The sequence below is a fragment of the Geospiza fortis genome, unplaced genomic scaffold (genome assembly GCF_000277835.1).
Source record: "Geospiza fortis unplaced genomic scaffold, GeoFor_1.0 scaffold281, whole genome shotgun sequence".
NCBI lineage: Eukaryota > Metazoa > Chordata > Aves > Passeriformes > Thraupidae > Geospiza > Geospiza fortis.
Window position 1 is genome coordinate 2,970,730 of NW_005054340.1, and position 21,287 is coordinate 2,992,016.

At 39.7% G+C, this 21,287-nt stretch overlaps 1 protein-coding gene across 1 annotated transcript in view; it reads right to left on the bottom strand.

The window, feature by feature from the left end:
- MYO10 (myosin X) overlaps positions 1-21,287 on the bottom strand; it is a gene marked incomplete at its 5' end in the record, with an annotated part of 126,993 nt that overhangs the window by 75,178 nt on the left and 30,528 nt on the right. Inside the window, 1 exon segment of the mRNA XM_031058256.1 lies at positions 14,592-14,750. Coding sequence (XP_030914116.1) covers positions 14,592-14,750 — 159 coding nt within the window.

Here is a 21,287-nt window from a genome sequence, read left to right on the forward strand (position 1 = left end):
CTTATTAAAGTCTGGCTGAAGTCTTTGGAAAAGAGTAACTTGAGGCACATCATCACAACAGATGCCACGGCAAAGATGTACATAAAAAAATCCCCATGAAACATGATACCATCTAGCTTCATAAGTAAATAATCACTCTACAGCTTCTGCAAGAGTAAGTACCTGACAGAACAGTACCCCTACGATAAAGCACTGGCAAAACTGCATCACCATGGGCTACACATTGGGACTTTTCTTGCTTCTCTTCAAAACAGTAAATATCAGAATAGGCGACAGCAGTCCACTTCTGCATACACTCATTTAAAATGGGGCAGTCTTTCACATGACTTAAGCACTTTTTTTTTTATAAGTGACAGAAAGACTTCCAGAATATTAGTCATTACTGTGAATTATAAAAGTTTATTAAATAAAGTGAGCTGGCTTCATTGCCTTGTAATTCAGTAAAGTACAATAGAGAAATGGGCTGTGTGTTACGCAATAAAAGAAATCCAGTGAACAGCAGAAATCATACTGGTGAAAAAATCACCTCATTGAGTAATGCTTCAGACATGTCACTATTTAAAAAAATTCCTTCTCTCTATCTTTTCCTTTCAGCAAAAATGTGAAGAACCATAGTCTCTACTGACAAAGGTGCAGAATAGTGGTTCCAGTCTTCTAGTGCTTTAAATATGCACTACTTCCTTGCAGGACAAGTTAAATGCATGCACAAACTGCCACCAAATTATAATGGCACATGACAGAACAAACTCAGGACTTCAAAAACAACTTCCTCATCCCAAGGCAAGATCATGAAAAAAAGCATATTCTTCACAGACACAGTATATCACATTTATCACCTACTAGGTGTCACAGCCCGACCCAGGAGTAGCCACAACCAGTTTAGTCTGCATGGACTAAGGAGTTAGCTGGCCCAAGCAAAAGTTCTGCCTTCACCCAAGGTAGTTCAGCAAAGTATCAATGGGCTGAAGTAGCACTGTTATTAAAAACTATCCCAATTATTTTAAAAGGTCACGTTAAAAGACAAATCTTCCAGAAATCTTTGTAAATTGCCTCTGGGATACTCCACTGCAGCAAGATCTGCTGCTGCAAGAATAATTTCCTACATCACTTCCAGGCTTACCAGTTATCCCATCCAGTACCTATTACAAGGTCTTACTAGTAGCAATATTTTATAAGCAGTAGATCCTAGACTGGCAGCTTTAAGACCCACAAAGTTAGGGACCTCAGGGAGGGGGGAAGGACACATGTATTCCCATGAAAAATGCTACCAACTCTCAACTTCATAGAATCACAGAATGGCCTGGGCTGGACGGAGAGCAAAGATCATGTAGATCCAAGACCCCTGTTGTGGGCAGGGACACCTTCCACTAGAACAGATTGCTCAATGCCCCATCCAATGTGTCCTTTAACACTTCCAGAGATGGTGCATCCACAACTTCTCTAGGCAAACAGTTCCAGTGCCCCCACCCTCACAGTGAAGGATTTCTTCCTATTATCTAACCTAAACATACTCTCTTTCAGTTTGAAGCCATTCCCCCTTGTCCTGTCAGTACATGCCCCTGTAAAAATTCCCTCTGAATTCTTCTTGTAGGTTCCTCCACTTGCCCTGCCTTGGAGACCTTGAGCAGCCACACAACACAACCCCTTTTTTGCAGGACAGACCTTCTGGTCTGCAAGCGTCTTAGCAGCAGGTTAAACTGGTGTAAAAACACACAAAGAATGCAGGACTGCTCAGTGGACGTGTGCTGTCTCCTGAGCACCATTTCTGCACCAGACATCAGCATATGGCAAATTAAATGGGTTAGCAATCAGAAGCAGGATCTCTAAATTATATATGATGCCAACATCACAAAGCAGGTGAAATTTCAGAAAAGGTATAATCACATAAGAATGACACTTCCACTTTGCTTGTAAGACAGTAATCTAAATTTTCCTTTTGTTCTTTGCAGTTTCTAATCTGATTCTGGAAGTCAATAATTACTTATTTTAATGAAAGCATTCCAAAGCAGTTATGAATGGGAGAAATGCTGCCAGAGCACTAGCAAGCAGACAGGGGAGTTCTGAAGACTTCCAGTTGAAATAGTTTGAGAGTTTTTTCAGTGATATACTGTGAGAACTCCAGTTAGAAGCCTGACCCCTTAAATCCATAGCAATGAACAAGGCAGTTTACTATTCCCTGATATATGACTGTCTCAAGGCTTCACACAGAACCATACAAAACTCTTGAACTACTTTGGTACAGACTAAACCAGCAACAACTTGTTATCAGATCATGGCTAATATATTTATTTAAACCAAAGAATAAATTAAAGTTGAGTTACTCAGCCTGAATCCCAATGCAGCACTTTGATTACTGTATTAAAGGTTGGTTTCCTTTTGCACTTTCAAACTTTTACTGGAATTTTACATTGTTAATTAATCTCCTAAAACACTTTTAATCACAAACCACAGACACTCCTGCTCCCCCTTTCAGCAAAAAGGGAAAACAAGATTGTTTGCTGATTGTCTACAAGGACTTTCAAAATCAGAAGTTCCAATCCTATCTTCTCAGCTAGACATGGAGTAAGGCAAGACAAAATTAAAGCTGTACTTAAGAAAGGAAGAGATTTTTCATCAGTTCTTTGAACACTTTTTGTTTTGCTTGTTGCCTTCCGATAGCAATTAGCTTTGAGCCTCTGTCTTGAAATCATCCCACTGTTCTTCAAACACTGAAAAACAATTTATTCTTTAACGAGAGCTGACAAAGACTGCTGTGACCCACAGAAGCACTCTAGCAAAACTTAATATAGTCAGAGTAGTCCTGTCTAACATGAGAGGGTGGGGGTTTTTTTAATAAAAACACAATCAATTTATTTTAGTTTGATGCCAAACAAATCTAAATTACATACAAGCTTTTGTTGATCCAAATCCACTTTCGTGTAATACTTAGTACTACAAGAAAAAAGTTTGCAATGTAGGAACAAAATACAGTTTGAAATGTCTTACTTTCCCATGTAGAAAAGGCTTTCAGATTAAAAGAGAAAAAAACAGAGTAAGAAATTTCCCCCTTAATTTTTTTTTAGATTCTCTATAATGAAAAAGCAATGAAAAAGAAAACTGTGCTAATGGAAGACCATTATTCCTATAAACCAAACATACCGAATACACCAGAGTCACCCTGCTTTTCATCTTTTCCCCTTCACAGATGCTTTTTAGAATTTTGGGGTATATCCTTTCAGGTTTGTTCCATATCCAGCAACCATACACCTTGCACTTCTTCCCTTTTATGTCAAAACTTCTCCACAGTAACTTTTCTGTTTCTGAGGATCCTTTATGATATCTGTGTTCTACCCAAGCTTACTTTTCTCATGTAACGTCATTAAATTTATTCTACACTGCCCTTCTCGTGACCTTACACTCTCTACATCAAGGTGTCCCTCTGTACTTCACAGACTTCTAGCATCTGAGACATCCCAGTCTTCCTGCTTTCACAAATAAATAAATAAAAAGGGGGAAGCAGGGAAGGACGGACACACAGGCTCTCCATATCTCATGCTACAGAGAGAGTGGGAGAGAGAAGGCAGAAGCAGACTGGAGGACTCTGTTAAAGCACATTATTTGCTGCTCCTGAACTAAATCTTTGATCAACAATCAACAGAAACAGAAACTGATTGCATTATTAAAACAGGCATAAGAAGACTGCATTAATCTATTTCTTTCTATCATTGTATTTCCTTACTATCACCAAAAATCAAAATATTCTTCACAGCTTGGAACTAGAGATGCTGGAATAGATCAAACACAGAAATTAAGATTTTTGTTACAGATATATACACTAACATTGAGAAACAGGACTTTGTCCAACTCTCTTAAGAGCACTTTCAAGCCTTTCTTCTTTAAAGCATGAAAAGTCTATGTTATTAGAGAAAAAAAAAACATGCGTACTGATGCCTCAAAAATATGTTTCTGGACTGTTTTTGAAAAACTTCTGAATTTCCTGGAGTCTCTTAAGGAACTGATTCTGTGTCTGAAAAGTAAAAGGATTTTTTTTAAATGGGGTATTGGTATTAACCTGCCAATTTATTCCACATGAACTACTTTCTGGGCTTACCCTTAATATATGGGAAACTTCAAATTAAACTGTAGTACAACTGGCTCACCTCAAATAAGCTACTCAAATGGCTACTTCTATGTTACTTTTACAAAAGGCATGGGAAAAGATTTTTATCACCATTCCACACAACCTGTGCATCTCATGTACCTTTAAATCATCACAGCTACAGGAACCTTATCAAATAAAACCAGTGTTTTCACAGAACATGCAGTGGCAGGCAACTTTTAAAAGACCATGAAATAGCCATCAAACTTTGTTATGTTTTCAACACCCAATTTTAAGATGTCAGGATGAAAAACCTGGGAACAGAAGAGTTTGCTCTACACTGCAGCTATGTCCTTTGTGGTTCAGAGTTCCCTCAGGTGAAAGGATTGATGGTAATCAGGGTTGAGTTTATTCTGTGGCAAAGAAAACCAAACGTCTACTACATACAGATCAGCAGAAAAAGGAGAAAGATGGCTGGGCCACATTTTGGTGTGCTTTTTAGGGGAGGCAGAAGAAGGGGCAATGGTATGCCATAAAGAGGATGGTAATTAATGCCCTCATTCATGGTAGGATCTCAATTTATCCTCACTGTGGTAAGTATACCCTGTCTTTCAGCTAGTCCCATGCTAATTTCAGTGGGACAGAATCCAGTTGTCTCATGCCTGAAGCAAAGCTTCTTTCTTAAAAACCATAATCAAAGTGAAGTACTAAACTACAATTTAATGTTTTTTAAAACTGCATGTTTTAAATGTTTTCAACCAATGAAGCCATTCCTAAGATGGAAATGCCATACTCTATAATCATCTTTACATCCTTGGGCTCCTGCAGTCCTCACCATGTCTGGTGACTCATGGTGAACTTCCAACCACCCAAATTTACATCAGCTTTGCTTTTCTCTATATCTGTGTTCCTTGTAAATGCATTCAACATTATGACCCCTAAACTGTTGTTTTTTTCTTCTGAAATTCAGCTATAGGATTGATTGCAAAATGAGCTGCTGTAAATACACAGGCCACATTACAAATTCAAGAGTTAGCACCCACAGGAGAGGACCTTTAGAAGGGAACCAGAACATGACACAGAATGTCACTAGAAAGATCAGCTACCTACAGCCAAGGCCACCTTCTATGTGTTCTCCTTGTCACTGGTTTTGGAAAGTGTCTTCTCACACTGCTCAGCTGTACTTTCAAACCATGTCCTTCAGTCCACGATGGAAACTTCAGCAGCCTCTCCCACCAACCGCTTCCCTGCTGGCCTTTTCTCCTTCTGAGAACAGAAGGATCCAAAGCATAACAGACCAAGGCCTTTCCAAAGCCAGGCTTTATGCTTGATTCCACCAGCACAGCTCACATGAAGATTTTGGAATAGTTTTGGACTATTTTAAAACGTGATTTCAGGTGACCACAGGCAACTGTTGGGCAACAGGACACCCTCTTACATGCAGCCTTGTCTGCGATGTTGACCCTTCAATCCAGCTAATGTGACCTTAAGCTCCCCTTGGTGCAACAGTGTAAAGCAACACAGTCCTCTTCCCGAGCCCCTCCAAGGGCAAAGGCTGTGCTATCTCTTCAGGAAAAAAGTTGTACTTAGTAACCCAGCTACTGTAACTTCTACACTAAGAGATTCGCTCTGTTCCCTACAGCTTCAATCTTGCACATTCATTGAGTCCTTGTTCTAGGAAGCTAAGTGAAACTGCCTAGGTCTGTTTCTTAAGGGTTAAAAACTGGGTTTTGGTCACGTTAGGTGCCAATGTAAATACCCAAAACTTCACAGAGGCAGACACCTTTTGCTTCCACAGAAGGCTCAGAGATGGTAAAGACCTCTCCACCTGGTGAAGAGATACACTTACAGCTTAATCTCATCTTTTTATCTTCATTTTCTCCTATTGGACAGATTGTTCCATGTCGATGGGGATTACTCAAGGAAACACTACAAGTGTTAGCCTGAATCCACACCAAAAGCAATCCAGTTAGGAAGTATGAAATCAATTTAAAAAAGGTTGATAAAAGAGCACTGTTACACGCAAAGGTAAAAACCAAACCAGCAGATAATAATACAGACGTCAGATACACATTTTTCCTTCTTTAAGACATTCACAGGTCTCTGGCAGTTTTTCTCCTGTGTAAAAAGCCTCAAGTCTCCTTGCTTTTACTGTACTTTTTTACTGACTAATACAATGCAATCTCTACCATGCAGCAGTCCTATCTACTGGGTCAGAATAATGATCTTTTGTACAGTTTTCATATAAACAATTACATTAGAATTTCTCTCATTGCCATTGCCATGCAGATAGAGGCGGTGACCTCCTGAACACAAACATGACTGATCAGAACAAGACATTGATTTTTGTTATTTTCATGGGCTGCAATACAGCATGTGAAAATAAGTTTGCACATGAGACTGTAGCAATCTGTGAGCACAGTTAACAGGCGAGCTCGAGCTCAAATAAAAAAAGGCCTCACAAAAAGCAGAGACCCCATGGCTTATCACTTAATTTCAAATGGCCTGTGGCACAAACCAGTTCTTCCTCCTGCTCTGTTATTGCACAATGCTCAAATGAACCTTTCAAAACTGTCTGAAGGTCTAATTTACCCTCCAGCAAGGAAAAGAAAAAAATGGTCTTCTTCCTTCCTATACATTCAGACTGGAGAGATGAAGGGGCTTTTCAGAGAAAATACACACAAAGGAAAAGCAAAATGCCAGTAAAATGATGAAGAGCAGTGTCTCTACAACACTGGTGAAATTTACATAAAGCTTCACAGATCTGTTTAATTCTGCCTGAAAGTATTTTAATACTGATATCCAGACTTCCATAACTTCCGTGGCTCTTTAATATATTTGAAGACCTCTCCTATAGAAAGGGCTTTTTCAGGTGGAAAGCAGGAAGAGCAGGAATTACTCTTTAACAGAGCATGAAAAGAGAAATCAAAAGCCAGCATAACTGAAATCTATCCCTATGCCAGGTAGTTAGCTGGATGGCACTGAACTGCTGCCAAACAGCCATCAGTCGAGAAATCAGGACTGAGATGGCAAATGGAATTAACTGTCAAAAATCTGCTAAATGGAACTTTCAGATTCCGTTTGCTTTTAAAAGGATAGACAGGCAAACATCAAAGGGGAAAAGCTGAAACTGCCTGTGAGAGAGGGACCACCTCTTTGCAAATTAAAAATAACAGGCTGGCTATGAATCAATAACCCATTCACACAGATAAACAATAGCTATAAAAATTAACTCACTCCCAACTTAAATATGTTGTTTGCAGCATTTCTAGTATTAAACTGCTGGAATATGTGTGTAAGACAGCTGGACAGTACAGCACAGGCAGGAAATTTTGTGTAGCTCACTTTAAATCTCACTTTACAGTAAAAGTCTAACTTATGTAAAGAAAATGTGCTGGCAACAGGTAAGCACCGTAAGGTTTGGAGTCCAAATTCCTGCCCTCCTTTCAAAGACTTTGCTGGACTAGGAACAACAGATCTCACAGAAAGGAGCCAAAGCTTACCTCCAAGTGAGGCAATGGCACGTGCAGAAACATTCAGCACTGTTTACAAAAACTCTGAACAGCACTAAGCTGCTGTTGGCATTTGTGCAAGCGACTTATGATTTTTCTTTTGATTATGCGTGTTGGTCTGCTTTCTGTTCTTGGCTCAAAGAATTTGCAGTGACATGCAATAAATGAATACTAGCCTTCAAATCTGGGAAGACATCAGCAATATATACCATCACCAATGACAAAATCTGCACATGATGACAGATTTCTACTATGCAGTTTTCTAAATGAAGTTGCCATCAAAGATGTCTTAGAGCTTTTGTTTTACAAATAGAAAACTCATGGAAGTCAACAGAAACTGATCCTGTTGCCAGTCCATCTATTATTTATTCGCCAACCAACCAACTAGTCAACTGAGAAAAAAAAATACTGGTACAGAGCAGACTAGAAAGAGCAAGCTTTCATGTTTTATTAAAACTTTGGCCTCTTCACCCTCTCCACCTCACTAAAGCAGCTCACTGATGTTAGCAGGTGAGATCCTTACTGCCATGTGTACACCCAGCAGGTTACCAACACCACCTAATGTGCTGCAAACCGTAATATAAATTTATCTGTTGGTATAGGCGTTGTGCACATGTGGCCACTGCACACACTGCAAAGTGTTTGTGTAGCTGTGGCATACATGGCAGGGTACTCAGTGACACATACCTTTCATTTCTTCTAATGCTATCACATTGATCACAACACCTCAGGCTGAAATACTTCCTTGGATCTGAAAATAGGCACCTTTAAAATCCCCAGTATTTTCAGTTGAGGACTTTGTGAGGACAAGAGTTGAGACAAACACTCTCTATTGTTGCTGTTATTATAACTATTAGCAGTTCCACAAGTCATGCAGAATGGAGGAAGTCAGAAGCAAGGTTGGTTAACCAACTGATGGCATTTGTTTACTTCTCATACCATTACAGCTATGTTTCTCCATTCACACATATTAATAAAAAGAGTTAATTTGCCTGTGGTAGACAATTTTTGATCTATATAACTGCCCAGCCTTTAGAAATAACAATCACCAGTAATAAATTTCACTACATTTCCAATTAAAGCCCTGCTGTGTTTTTATAGATCTTTGTCTGCTGCTCTCTAGTAACAGATGTGAAATGGTAGCTGTAATTAATGCTTGGAGACAGGAACTCGCTTTGAACCGCATTTTGAAAACATTATCTGATGTGTGCAAGCATAACATTCTAATTATGGAGGTAAGCAGCTATGTATAGACATTTGTCATGCATTCTTAGCACCAGCATTCTCTGCTTCCACACTTCTGTGGAAAGAGCTGGTGGCAAGAATTTTCCCCATCTTCTCAGTAGCATAGGAAGGCGTAAAAAACACTGTGATTCATCAGCACACTTTGAAGATTTCTTTACTGTAAAAGCAGAGTAGCTTCCCCAGTGACCAGAGAGCAGATCCTGCACACTGGTTACCTGGGACTGCTCTACAGCAGTGGATGCCTCTGGAGAGGAAGCATGTAACCACAGCTGGATTGCACACAAGACTTAGGGGCTAGTGTAATTGTTCTAGGCACATGTACTGCTTTTATATACATGTTTTATGGTACTAATTAATGACACAGTTTCTGGGTACCATTGTCTGGGGTTTTTTAAGTCCATGGCCCACAGTTATTTATAATAAGGCACACAACGCCAATGGCCGAGGCTGTTGAGCTCTCCAGGACGTGGTAGGGGTCCATGACATACATATTTTTTAGGTTCAGCTTCTGCACGGAGTGTGTCCAACTTTTTCCATTTAATAAACCAGTCATGAGGTTTTGTCTTTATTAGAAAACACTTTAGGGCTATGGTTTAGTGTATTTATGGTGGCATTCAGTCAAAGGTTTGCCTTGAAGACATTGGAGGACCTTTCCAACCTCAGTGATTCTATGATTCCAGTAGCTTCTATTGATCTTCCTTTGTTTCTCTGCCTTCACCTACAACTTGCGTCCATGTTAGAGGACATCTGAGCAGGAGTGCTATTGCAGTGTATGAATTATGTCTGCCTGCATTACATCAACCACGACTTTAGTGTGCCGCACTATTTTCTCACTGTAACATGCAGCAATATCCACTTCTTACTGACCATCATAGCATGGTACAGAGCAACTGCCCTGGATCCAAAAGGAGTTTTACTGTACTCAGAAAAAAACCAAATATGCAAAAACCCAGAAAAATGAGTCACAGAGAGCAACTGACCTAGATACTAAAGCGTCTGAGTCTGCAAACAGAATTTGAAAAAACCCCTCTGGTGATTATTGATTAATACTGCACAAACATCAACTAGTCGCCTCTGGGAGCCCTCATGACTTTGAGGGAGATAAATTATCTAATTACTGCAAGCTTAACAAACTACAACTGAATGTGCTACTTAAGTAAATAAACACTAATAGATTTTAAAATCAATGCATAAATAACTGAAAATCCCTTTTAAGAACAGATAGAATTGAGCATTCTGTACCATGAAGTGGCTAGGAGCTCTGCAACAATCTTGTCAGGGAAGAGACAACTTTTCCAGTTCAACACCTTTTTAAAAAATCAGATAAATGCTACTTTTTCATCCAAGTTATTCAATGTTTGTCGCTTCAGCCGAAGAGAGAAGGGACGCTAGCAATGAAAACTGAGCTCCTAATTACCATCATCCTCCCTCTGATGTGGATGTGGCTGGTATAGTACTACATGTCGACGTGGCTGGTACAGAACTTTTCATACACATGCATGCAAACATAACAGATGGTTATAATTATCGGCGGGCGAGCCGCACTCCTAATTTGAGAGTGAGCAAAAATAGGTTGTGTTGTCCCTCACCCTTCCTGGACACCACACCCAACTGTTGGACAACCTGGAAGTCATTCTCCTTGCCCATCAGGGGAGGGTGACCGAGGGACCACAAGCAGAACGCCGCTCTGGGCATGGTGCACATCCTCCACCTAAACAAGGCAGGCACATGTCAAATCATCATCACCCCTTCAAAGGTGGATGTGCCTACCTAGCATTTCTTAACTTAATTCAAAAGGAAAAAGCTAATCAAAAGGGTTTTGAAACTTGTTTATTGCTTGAATTTATGCAAATGAGGGTGGGTATGACACTGAAAGCCTCTGCACTGACCTGCACAATATATACTGCAGTTATTTCCAACCTGCCTCTCACCTCAGCAAAAGCTGCTCTTTCATCCTCCACTCTGCTCTTCTGAAATTTGCTCACCCGCATCAATAACCAACCACTGGCAGAGACAAGACAACTGCAACTCATCCCAGAGCCAGTCCAAACACCATAATCTGTGTGACTCACAGCACAATCCACGCCATGTGGTTTATGGAATTCTCTCCAAGGCTGAGCCAGTCTGCTCCGCAGTGTGTACTTAACTAAAAGTAAACCAGAATCAACAGCTTGGGAACAATTTGCCTTTGAATGTCGACAAGAGTGGCTGCCACAGCACTTGCCCTCTCCACATCATATGCCCTGTAATGGCCTCGCTTCAGAGGTGACCAAATCCCCCAAGTGCTTCACAAAAGGCTCTGTTTTCAAATGTGGCCATCCTCCATTTTTAGCACTAGAGTTTATCTTTCCATATTTTGCCACATACTAGTCTAGCATGCGAGCTAATCTGAGTATTCAAAGAGGAGCATTAAACCTTGTATGCTGATGTCCACAGCTGGATCACCCACTGTTGTTCCCAATAGGAACAAAATGGGAGATGAAGTAGCAATGAAAGCCCATGCACCGTATGATCACTGCCATCCTAAATTTCGTCCTTTGCTGGACAACAAATATGGTGATAGCACAGAACCAAACTTTCAAATAAATGCAGTATTAGTCACAAAGCCTGAAAAAATACCAGACAGTACCAGCCTGCCTGGAAGAATCAAGAAAGGACTTGTATATCCTGTGCTTCTCATAGACTAGAAAGGGAAAGCACATACTCTTTCATGGAAATTCACACAAAATGTATCACAAGATGTTAACAGACTTGCCACTGATACAAAAAGATGGTTGCACATAGGCAAGAATGTTTTGTCATTCACGTTCTTGCAAACAGCAAAAATTCAGCTGAGAGCCTCAACTGCGTCCAGAGCCAGGCATCATTCTCACTATGAACATAATCTGTAATCTAAGTCAATATTCTTCCCTCCCCGGGAGATATCAGGAAATACAGAAAAGCCTCTGCTGACCCTTTAAAGCTGCAGTTGTTGGCAGCAGCAAATAAAGTCGCTGACATGTTTGACAAAACTTGGCATCAACAGCAAATAACTTTGTAGTATGAATTAGGAAGTAGTGAAAAGTTTAGGAACACGGGTATGAGTATGTGAGACAAAAATGCTAATAAGTAATGGAAGATTAAACTGAGCTCAAACATCTGAAGATATTTATTTAAATGTTCATTGCTGGAGAAACAGCTCTTCAAATACAGAACACATAAGTTAACAGAGGAAGATCTGCATAAACATTTGTCTTTCTGAGAAAGTAACTGTTTAAATTTCCCTTTAATGGTTTGTTCTCTACCTTTGAAATTACATACACTTTATACTACAATTAAGTATATTGCACTTGATATAATTTTTATGTGTGTGTGAACAAGCAAGCCCCAAAACTCAAATCTCAACTTAGTGTATTCTTTGTTAAAGTAAAAAGGTGCTTCCTGGTCTCAATGCCACTGAGAAAAGGAACAAAAAGCTGCCATGCTCAAGAACCACACTAATACATTTGTAATACTATGAGCATAGAACTCAAAAAATGACAGCATAAACCTTTGCATATCTCTTCCCCCTACTCAGGATGTGAACAAGAAGGCACACAGAACTGAGATAAAAGGTAAAAGATAAAAGCCAGAAGACAAAACACAGCAATTACAGGGTGGTTTGTATCCGGGGATGGCAAGAAGTCTTTCAATGGGATGATCAACCCCTAAGCCCACAGTGGAGAGTGGTACATACCTTCCCAATTTATCCCTAATGCACCAGGGGCAGACACAGCCAAGGTGATGAGGCAGATACAAGAGGCAATGTGTGAACTACAATGACAAAGCCATTCATGGTAAAAGGATAAGGCAAATGTATAATCTGTAAAGTTTTGATTGCTCCTGGCATAAATTCCAATGGCTTTTACTGTCCTGTACTGTGACTGGTTTGGTCCCAAAGCAGAATGATCGAGCAAGTTTGAATGATCAGCTGCAAAGAAACCTTCAACAAAGGTAAGCTTAATACATCTTCAGTCTTTTTTTTTTTAACATTAAAATATGATTGAATTGCTCAATATAGTGAAGCAATTTTGGCTTAAAATGACAGACCTCCTTTTGCAATGACAACACCCCCTTCTAAAATATATGCTCCTATATTTATAAACTGTGATGAAATTACTCAAGACACGCATCCAGTTTTTTAGGATATTTTTGTTCCCGAAGCCCTTTCCTGCTAAAACAATACTATTGCTGCAGTAGGAGTGGGGTACCAATGAGGTTGGAGAAAAGAAGATGCTTCTATAGTCTGCTCCTAGTTACACATACAGGGCAAGAGAAAGGCTTTCATATGCATTTCAAAACACACATTTTTTTCCAACCGCCTTTTCAATAATTGTTCAGGTGGATTCAAAAGAGTAAGCAGCTAAATTAACAAAACTGAAGGGACAATGCACAGTCAGTAGCAACTGCAGATCTGTCATCATTAAGAGCACACAAACCTGTTTGTCTAGAAAAGTACACTGCGCTAAGCACCAAGGATCAGAACACCCTAAACTTGCCTTGACAAGCTAAGAAAGAAGCTAGGACACATCTCTTCAGAACAAGGCTGTTCTATGCCTCATCAAAAAAAATCACACTCATACCCTCATGTTGTTTAAAAGGGGATGTGTCCTCTATGTGAGTGCACATCATGAAACAATTTTTTAAAATTTTGACTCAGATTGAGTACCACATGGTAATCTAACAACACTGATGGAAAACTAAACTTCTATCAAGTATATGTTTTTTATTCGCACATGCAGGGTTGTTCATTTATGCTATTCATCTTTTGTTTGCTGATTTTTCTGAAAGGTAAAACAGTTCATTTGTTTGAGGAACAAAATATACATAAAGACTTATGTAAATCCTCAGTCTTGAGGATTCCCCATGCTAGCCACTTTAGGGTAATGTGCAAAGGAATATTATTTCGTTGTGCCCTTTTTTGCTTTCCATCAAATCTTAAATACAGGGAAAGTTTGTTTATTTTTCACTTAGATATTCTAATATTTAAAAATAAGAAGCCAAACTCAGTAGATGAAGCTTGAAATAAAGCAGGTATATGGTCAAATCAAGGGCCCAGACATATGACGAAACAAAACTTGTGTTCTGCAATTACTAGTTAAAAAACCCAAACCAAAATGGCCAACCACTGAACCACTGAAAAGTGCAATTTTGCAGCCTGTAGCAGCTGTTAATAATGCTTGTATCTTTCTCATGATTAGTGCAGTTCAAGACTCATGAAAGATTTGTATCCAGTTTAAGAGTAATGAAAATGTTGAAGGTATTGAAGGAGCAGGTAAATATAATAATAAAATCTTCATTACAGAGTTAAGAAAAGGAATTCTGCTTCTGTGGACTAATTCCTAGTTTTGGAAACTGGTATACAGCTGTCTGCTCTCATAAACCCCAAACTCCAACTATCTTTATTTAACAGCACAAATGCTCAGCTTGACAACTGTATGCGTCTATCATAATAACCTTTTTACTACAATACAAGAGGGGAAGCTGATCAGAATTGGATCTTGGCCTAACAGGATTTCAAATGGCAGTGACAGACTAAGTTCCACCACATCCTCTCTGTGTACGTCTCTGGTGACATACACAGCACATGTTGTTGGGGTAGAGAGTCTAAAGGAGAAGAGGAAAATGAGAGTCCTTTACACAGCGCTGTCACTGAAAGTGTAGAAGTGTATGTAGCATTCAAAAACATCCAAAAACATTCCCAGTGGATATTTTTTTTAATTTTAGAAAAAACTTACATAGATTTTATCTTGCTGATATCGCTGGAATAAGTTGTGCATAATGGAGCCTTCATGGAGATCTACGAGTGCTGCCATGTCTTCCACACTCTCTGTGCTTGTTGGATGCATAGGCATTACTTTTTGGTGTGTGATCGTGCTCTGTTTATAAGTGAATACCTGAAAGAGGGGAAACAAAAACAATATTAATCAGAGCACACATTCAAAAAACTCCTGTCTGAGAATGGAGCTTTCATACCCATTCATATCCCCTATCCAGCTTATCAGTGTGCAGACTTGCAAAATATTAGAACTGGCAGGGATACCTTCCTCTAAAGCTTCTCTGACACTGATTGAAGCCCCAGATACCTACATGGGTCATCAGAAACTAGAAGACACTGACAGTGCACTGAGGATTGTAAGGGCTTTTCCTCTTAGAGGGCAAAAGCAATCCTGTTTCACACTGGACTCATGCTTGACTTTATCAAGAGAAAAATAAACCAGGCAATAAGCATTCCCAAAAATATGAAACCAACCAAACAATAAACCACCTCTTACAGTAAAACCCACTTACACTCAAATTGCTCTGGGAGGAAATGCTTGACTGTGCAAAACAGCAAATTAAAATTAATGTTCTAATACGCTGCAAGTGTTCATATGTTTGATCTGAAATCCACTTAAATGTTTCCATTTAACTCTCCAGTCAGGAAACAGTCATTACACCTAATGCGAGTAGCATTTTAAGTTCTGTGTGCAGCAGATATTTAGAAATTAATAAGCCAACAGATTTCTTAATTGAGTTTTGGGACTAGTTTCTGAAGCCAGTTCTTAATAGACAGTAAAAGCTCTAAAAAAGAATTTAAATACTGAGTTGGAAAACACTTCCATATATCTTCTGTAAAACTATAACAAATATGCAAGAAGATGTATACATCCTCAATACAGTTAAACTTTTATGAATGCTAATAACATCAATAAAGACTACATTGCATTTCCTGCAAATTTGCATCTTGGCACCTCATCCTTATAGACATATGCCCACATTCGCACAGCCAACACTCCTCAGGCAATTCTTGTCCCTGCTAATGGCACCATTTCAGTGTTAAAAAGTCAAAAGCATGGAACTAATGCACCTACTTTGTGGAAATACTAATGTGGAACATTAGAAAAAACCCAAACCCTTCTGAAATCCTTTAAAATAATATTCATGAAGCCAACAGAAGCAGAGCCATAACTGTCAGCCAAGCACCAGCAAGCACTGTGGGAATGCTGCTGCAGGCTGGGGACCATGCTGTGCCTGAGGGGCCACCTCTGTGCAGGAGGAGGAAACCCCTCAGAGGGTGTTCACCATAAAACCTTATGTATGTTCCTGGCAATGAAAGACTGAAGGAGTGACATTGCAGGAGGCCATCCAGACAAACAGTGATGTTTGTCCTGCTGAGACAACTGAGAAAGAGAGGCTGAAGAATCGAGAGGCTGAAGAAGCAAGAGGCTGAAGGCAGATCAGATGAAACACTGAAGCTCTGTACTTGGATATCCTAACAGCTGGTAGAGGACTACAGCCTGAAGACATTTCCTCATTAAAATAGTATCCTGAACATAACAAATGCTGGCACAGGCCATCACACCATTACAGGTGTCACTTGCACCAGCACAAAACATACTGAAGGAAAGCTGGGGAGGAAAGAAAATCCAAGAAAGAAATTTCTGATATGAGCTGGGAGGCATCACAGACATCAACAGGGTATGTGAGCAAACTGTCAGAAAGTTTCAATAGGTTCAGAACATCCTAATACTTGGTTGAGGGAAAAAAGACATGGCGAGATCGGAGCCTTATTTTGTGGTGAAGAACCATAACAATGACAGCACAAGGATTTGTACAGGGCAGAGGGACCCTGCCAAGATGGAGAAAGCAGCCACTTGTAGGAGCATGTGGTCCAGACAGAAGATATAATAGACAGAATGAATGCGAAGAGCATCAACAGATAGCAAAACTTTTGTGGCTTAAAAATGTGTTAGCACTCTTAAGACTAACCACACAAACTGTAAGTGGAATTAGAGATAATTACATCTCAAAAGTTACAAACTGCAGTTCCTAGTCAGAAGAACCATACAGGAAAACTCATACTCTAGAACAAAAATACCACAAGCTGAAGGATTTGGAACTAAAAGGGATATAAGGACAGCAAATCCTAGAAAAGTAAGCAACTTAACAGAGGCTATGTATCATCCTGGAGACAGAAAAACAGACTCAGTGAGAATCAGGAAACCAAAAAGGGATGACACATATCCTGTGAGTGCACCTCATGTGAACATAGAAAGAAAGCAAAATATCACTTCTAGGAGGATAACCTCCATATTTGTGATGCCTATCCTTTGATGAGTGATGCACAGGCTAGTAAAGTAGGCACAGCACCCCATACATCACTCAGCGTTGTTTATTAATGTAAAGAATTCACAGACAAACACCAAGAAAAACAACATGACAAATGAGTTGCATGTGGCAGCACTACAGAAGATGGCCTCTGCAGACTCATCCTTACTACTCAAACTCACTATTTTCTCTTCTTCAGTCTAGTTGTTCTAATACTTCCATCTTTGCCACACACTACTTTCTTGTTTGGGTGAAGAAATTATTCTGTGAGCTGATTCAGAGATAGGACTGCGCATCACTTAGCTAGAAAACATACCAACTTCTAATAATAGCTGCCACCCAAATAAGAAAGGAGGAGGAGCTCTTCTTGCAAACTGAGTAGCTACTTCTCCTTAATTTTTAATTTTTGCCAGAACCATGCATCCCTCAGATTTCTTAAACCCACTGTAACACTTGATCAAAATCATCTAACGAGACTGAAGTCATGAGAGAGGGCTGCAGGATCACATGGACAAACCTCATCTCCTTAAAATGGGCTTTCTGCAGTCCTGCTGCTGAAAGGCCTGATTTGTTTTATTTCATCTTGAATCACGCCTTTATTAGGATAAGGACATGGAAAAACCACCTTGAACTTTATCATTACTAACTAGAAGATCATGTTATGAAATATTAAACCACTTGAAATCCTCAGGAAATAGGAACCCAGAGCCACTCTGCAGGGTCAGCACAAGGAATAGGAAGATGACCCAGCTGGCTCCTGAACTTCAAGAGGACCCTGTTGGCAGAGCACAGGAACATCCATCCTCAAGGACCCTCCCAGCATTTCTGGAAGGTCAAGTGCAATATGCAGGAAACTAGAATAAGATTTAAGACAAGCCTAAATGAGAATTCAGCAAAAACGTCTTTCCTTTCTAGATATAAATGGTTCAAGATAACAAACATGCTGAATACATGGAAAACTCTAAATTAACCTTAAAGAGACAGCATGTAAAATAAGAACTCTTGATGTTATTCTGGAAATGAAAATTAGAGGTTGAGATACGATGGACTAATGCAAAGAGCAACAACAAAAAGAACAAGCTTAAGAAATATAAGACAAAACAGCAAACTCAGCCTAACAACAGTCAAGTACAATTCACTGAGAAAGGAGAACCCTTCAAAACTGTCCTGCTGTTCCTACCACAGCTTACTAGTCCTCTGATGAACATGCCAAAAGGGGACTCAAATGAAGAAGTGGCCTAAAAAGCCAGAGGACAAATGCTATCCTGCACTATTAATCTGGCATGTGGGGGGGAAAAAAGTTGTCTTTCAAGCCTTCCATTTAAGGGAAATACCACAAAATAATGTAAAATTAATTTTCTCCATTGAAAAAAAATCCCTAAGTTCAAGATTTAATGGAAATTATATCTTAACAAAAGATGTAATTTGTAATACAATTTATTAACACGAGCAAAGTACATAAAAGTAGGCTCTCAATGACAGGAGTAAAAATGTTTTCTCTCTTTTGGTACCATTTCATGACATGATGCCAAATTTAAAAAATCTCTGCTTGAATCAGATTATTAAATGGCATCAAGAGATTTCACAACAGCTGAGTCAAGTGAGTTAAAAGAATGCTGAATTAAGCGCTTATGTACATCAAAAAACCCTCACAATCCCCACTTCTTGCAAAAGCTACAAGTCACACCTCGGATTTCCTGCCTGCATGGATCCCATACGCAACTAAATCATTCAAGGTGTTTTCCACAAGGAAGTGAGGTTTTGGTTTGATGCTGATGACCCATATTGGACAGGAGGAAGGCAGAAGGTACTCCAAAAGTTTCCTGATCAACAAGTTGGTATTTGAATTACAACCTTCATTGTTTTAGTGAGGTTTCTGTGACATTTTTAATTAAAGGCAGAAGTAGGCTCATATGCACCATGTAAGCCCTGACACGAGCTGGATCATTATTAAAACTGTTCTCTGAAAATGTGCAAAGTCACCCACTGAAGAGTTCACATATTGCAAGCATTTTAGAACAACCCCTTCTACACACTGACCAATTACCCACCGCGTGGGGTCACATGCCACAGCCTTGCCATTAATAACCCATGCTGAACGTGGTACTGCCTGACTGATGCCAAGCACTGCCTGCTTGGGTGTGGTTATGCAGTTTAACATGTCCCTGCTGTCAGTCTTGCTCCAATAAATTGAGAGGGTTTATTGCTAGAGGTAACAGACATGGAGCAACCAACTTCTCTCAGCTGCTCTTTGCTGCTCAAGATTTTTTTTTATCAGCCCTAGGTGTACTCTATAAACAGCAGGGCCTTACAGAAGATAATCCTGATATCTAAACACATAAACCAAAAATATTAGAAAAAATCCATATAACCAGAGAGATAATGTAAAATATGGTAAACAAAAAATTTAGTAGGACAGGAAAAGTGAAAACAAAGAGCTACTTACAGAAGTCACCAGAGTGACAGGTTTACAAAGTAAAAATATACAAGCAAACAACCACAATTTTTCCAGTAATTCCTGTGATACTAGAAAACAGCATCTGGGCAGTCCACAAGCACCAGAAAGCAAAACTAATTGACCCAAAAAGTAAAGTCCACAGCCTTCCTGTTGCTGTCCCATGGACTGCCCTATGTGAACTCTTCACAGGATTAATCCCAATGGCTACTGTGATGTCCATGAAAATGCCTGACTCAAGAGCAGCTCCAGAGGACTTGGCTCATATGTTCACGACATCAGTGCCCTCTGTTACCTGAGGCATCTTTTTGCCTATTGTCACTGACCCCACAGCAGAGATGAGCACAGCCCAGCAAAACACAGGACTGTATAGAGAAACATCCACTTAAAAATATTAATTCTTTTTTCATTCTCTGCTGTTGGTCTGAACTGAGGATCATCATCTGTGTTTCCCTCGTGTTTAGAAGTTAAAAGAATGCAATAAATCTTACAAAATGTCTTTATAGATGTGTCCAAGCAGAAAAGGGAGGCCATTACAAGCTGTGGAATGCAGTGTTCCAGGGAGAAAAATAAATCATGACAAGCCCAAGGACCCAGAGATTAAAAACAAAAATAAAAATGTAGTATTTTACCCTTTTTTCCTGGACATATCTACTGTTTAACTGGATACTTGAAATACAGGACAAGGATGCTCTCTTATAAATCTAAAGCAATTTAAGATCAAATGTAAAGCAGAAGAACTATTGACATTGTAAAATGATACAGTTAATCATGACAAGAGTGCAACCCAAGTAATGTTTTTGCCAAGTAATTTACTATACTTCTGTATCAGTTGACCTTAGATACCCACTGTGTTGTCCCAAAATAATCTTTCAGACAGCAAGATGTACCAGGGCCCAAGGTTTGCTTTGATGAAATGTAATTTAATCTCTATCAAAGTAACCAGAAAACTCCACAGTGAAGTTTCTTACCTATGACACTATGGAAGAAAATGAAATAATTTTATGTAAAACATTTATTGATGTCAGGAAAAAATTACCAATCTGCTGTGACCTCCTGGCCTTTTCTTCAAGCAACTATCCCATATACACATCAACTGAGAATCAGCCTATTTTCCATCTGTTTTGTAGAATTCCCTCCCTTTTGTGCTGGGAACCACTGCAGTCTCTGGCCTCCCTTACCTGTTAGATGTTAATCTTGATCTCTAATGGACCATGTCTAAATGACCACTTTGCACACCTCTGTACCAACTCAATCGGTTGAGTAACACACAGCCTGTAAATGGTGGTAATCCTACACTTTATCCTTACCCTCTACTGACTTTGGTTCCTGCCATTTTCAGTCTTTGTCTTATCAATCAACCCCCTTCCAAACCCTTCCTCTCAGCCCCCATTTCATATCTCTCCTCAGACTCATTGGGATACCTGTAGGATACCTGCGTCAGTAGCTGCTCCCAGGTTCAGGTGCTGGGAGCCTGCCCTGAAGCCTTCCTCACCCTCTCCCCTGCTTCCAGCAGCAACAGCACCAGCGATCACTTGCAGCACCTCCCCAAACAGCTTTCCTACCTCAAATTTCAGGTTCTCACACCCACACAGAATTTCCCTTTCTGCTCCCAAGCTCCACAGTGACAGGAAGCATGCTGCCAGGATGAGAGCCCTGGTCAGTGCTACAGCAGAGCTCATCAACCACTAAATTGTACCTTTGTTGTTCCTCTACATGCTGACCACTGTCAACAATCTTGTCTGATCAACACTTTCCGCCTAATGTCCATTCCACAAGAGGTATTTAAAGTTTGCTTCACTCTCTGAACCATTTCCATTCATAGACAAGCTCTGCCATCAAGTATGAACAAGCTTCTAATTACAGGTTCAGAACTTATGACCCTTCA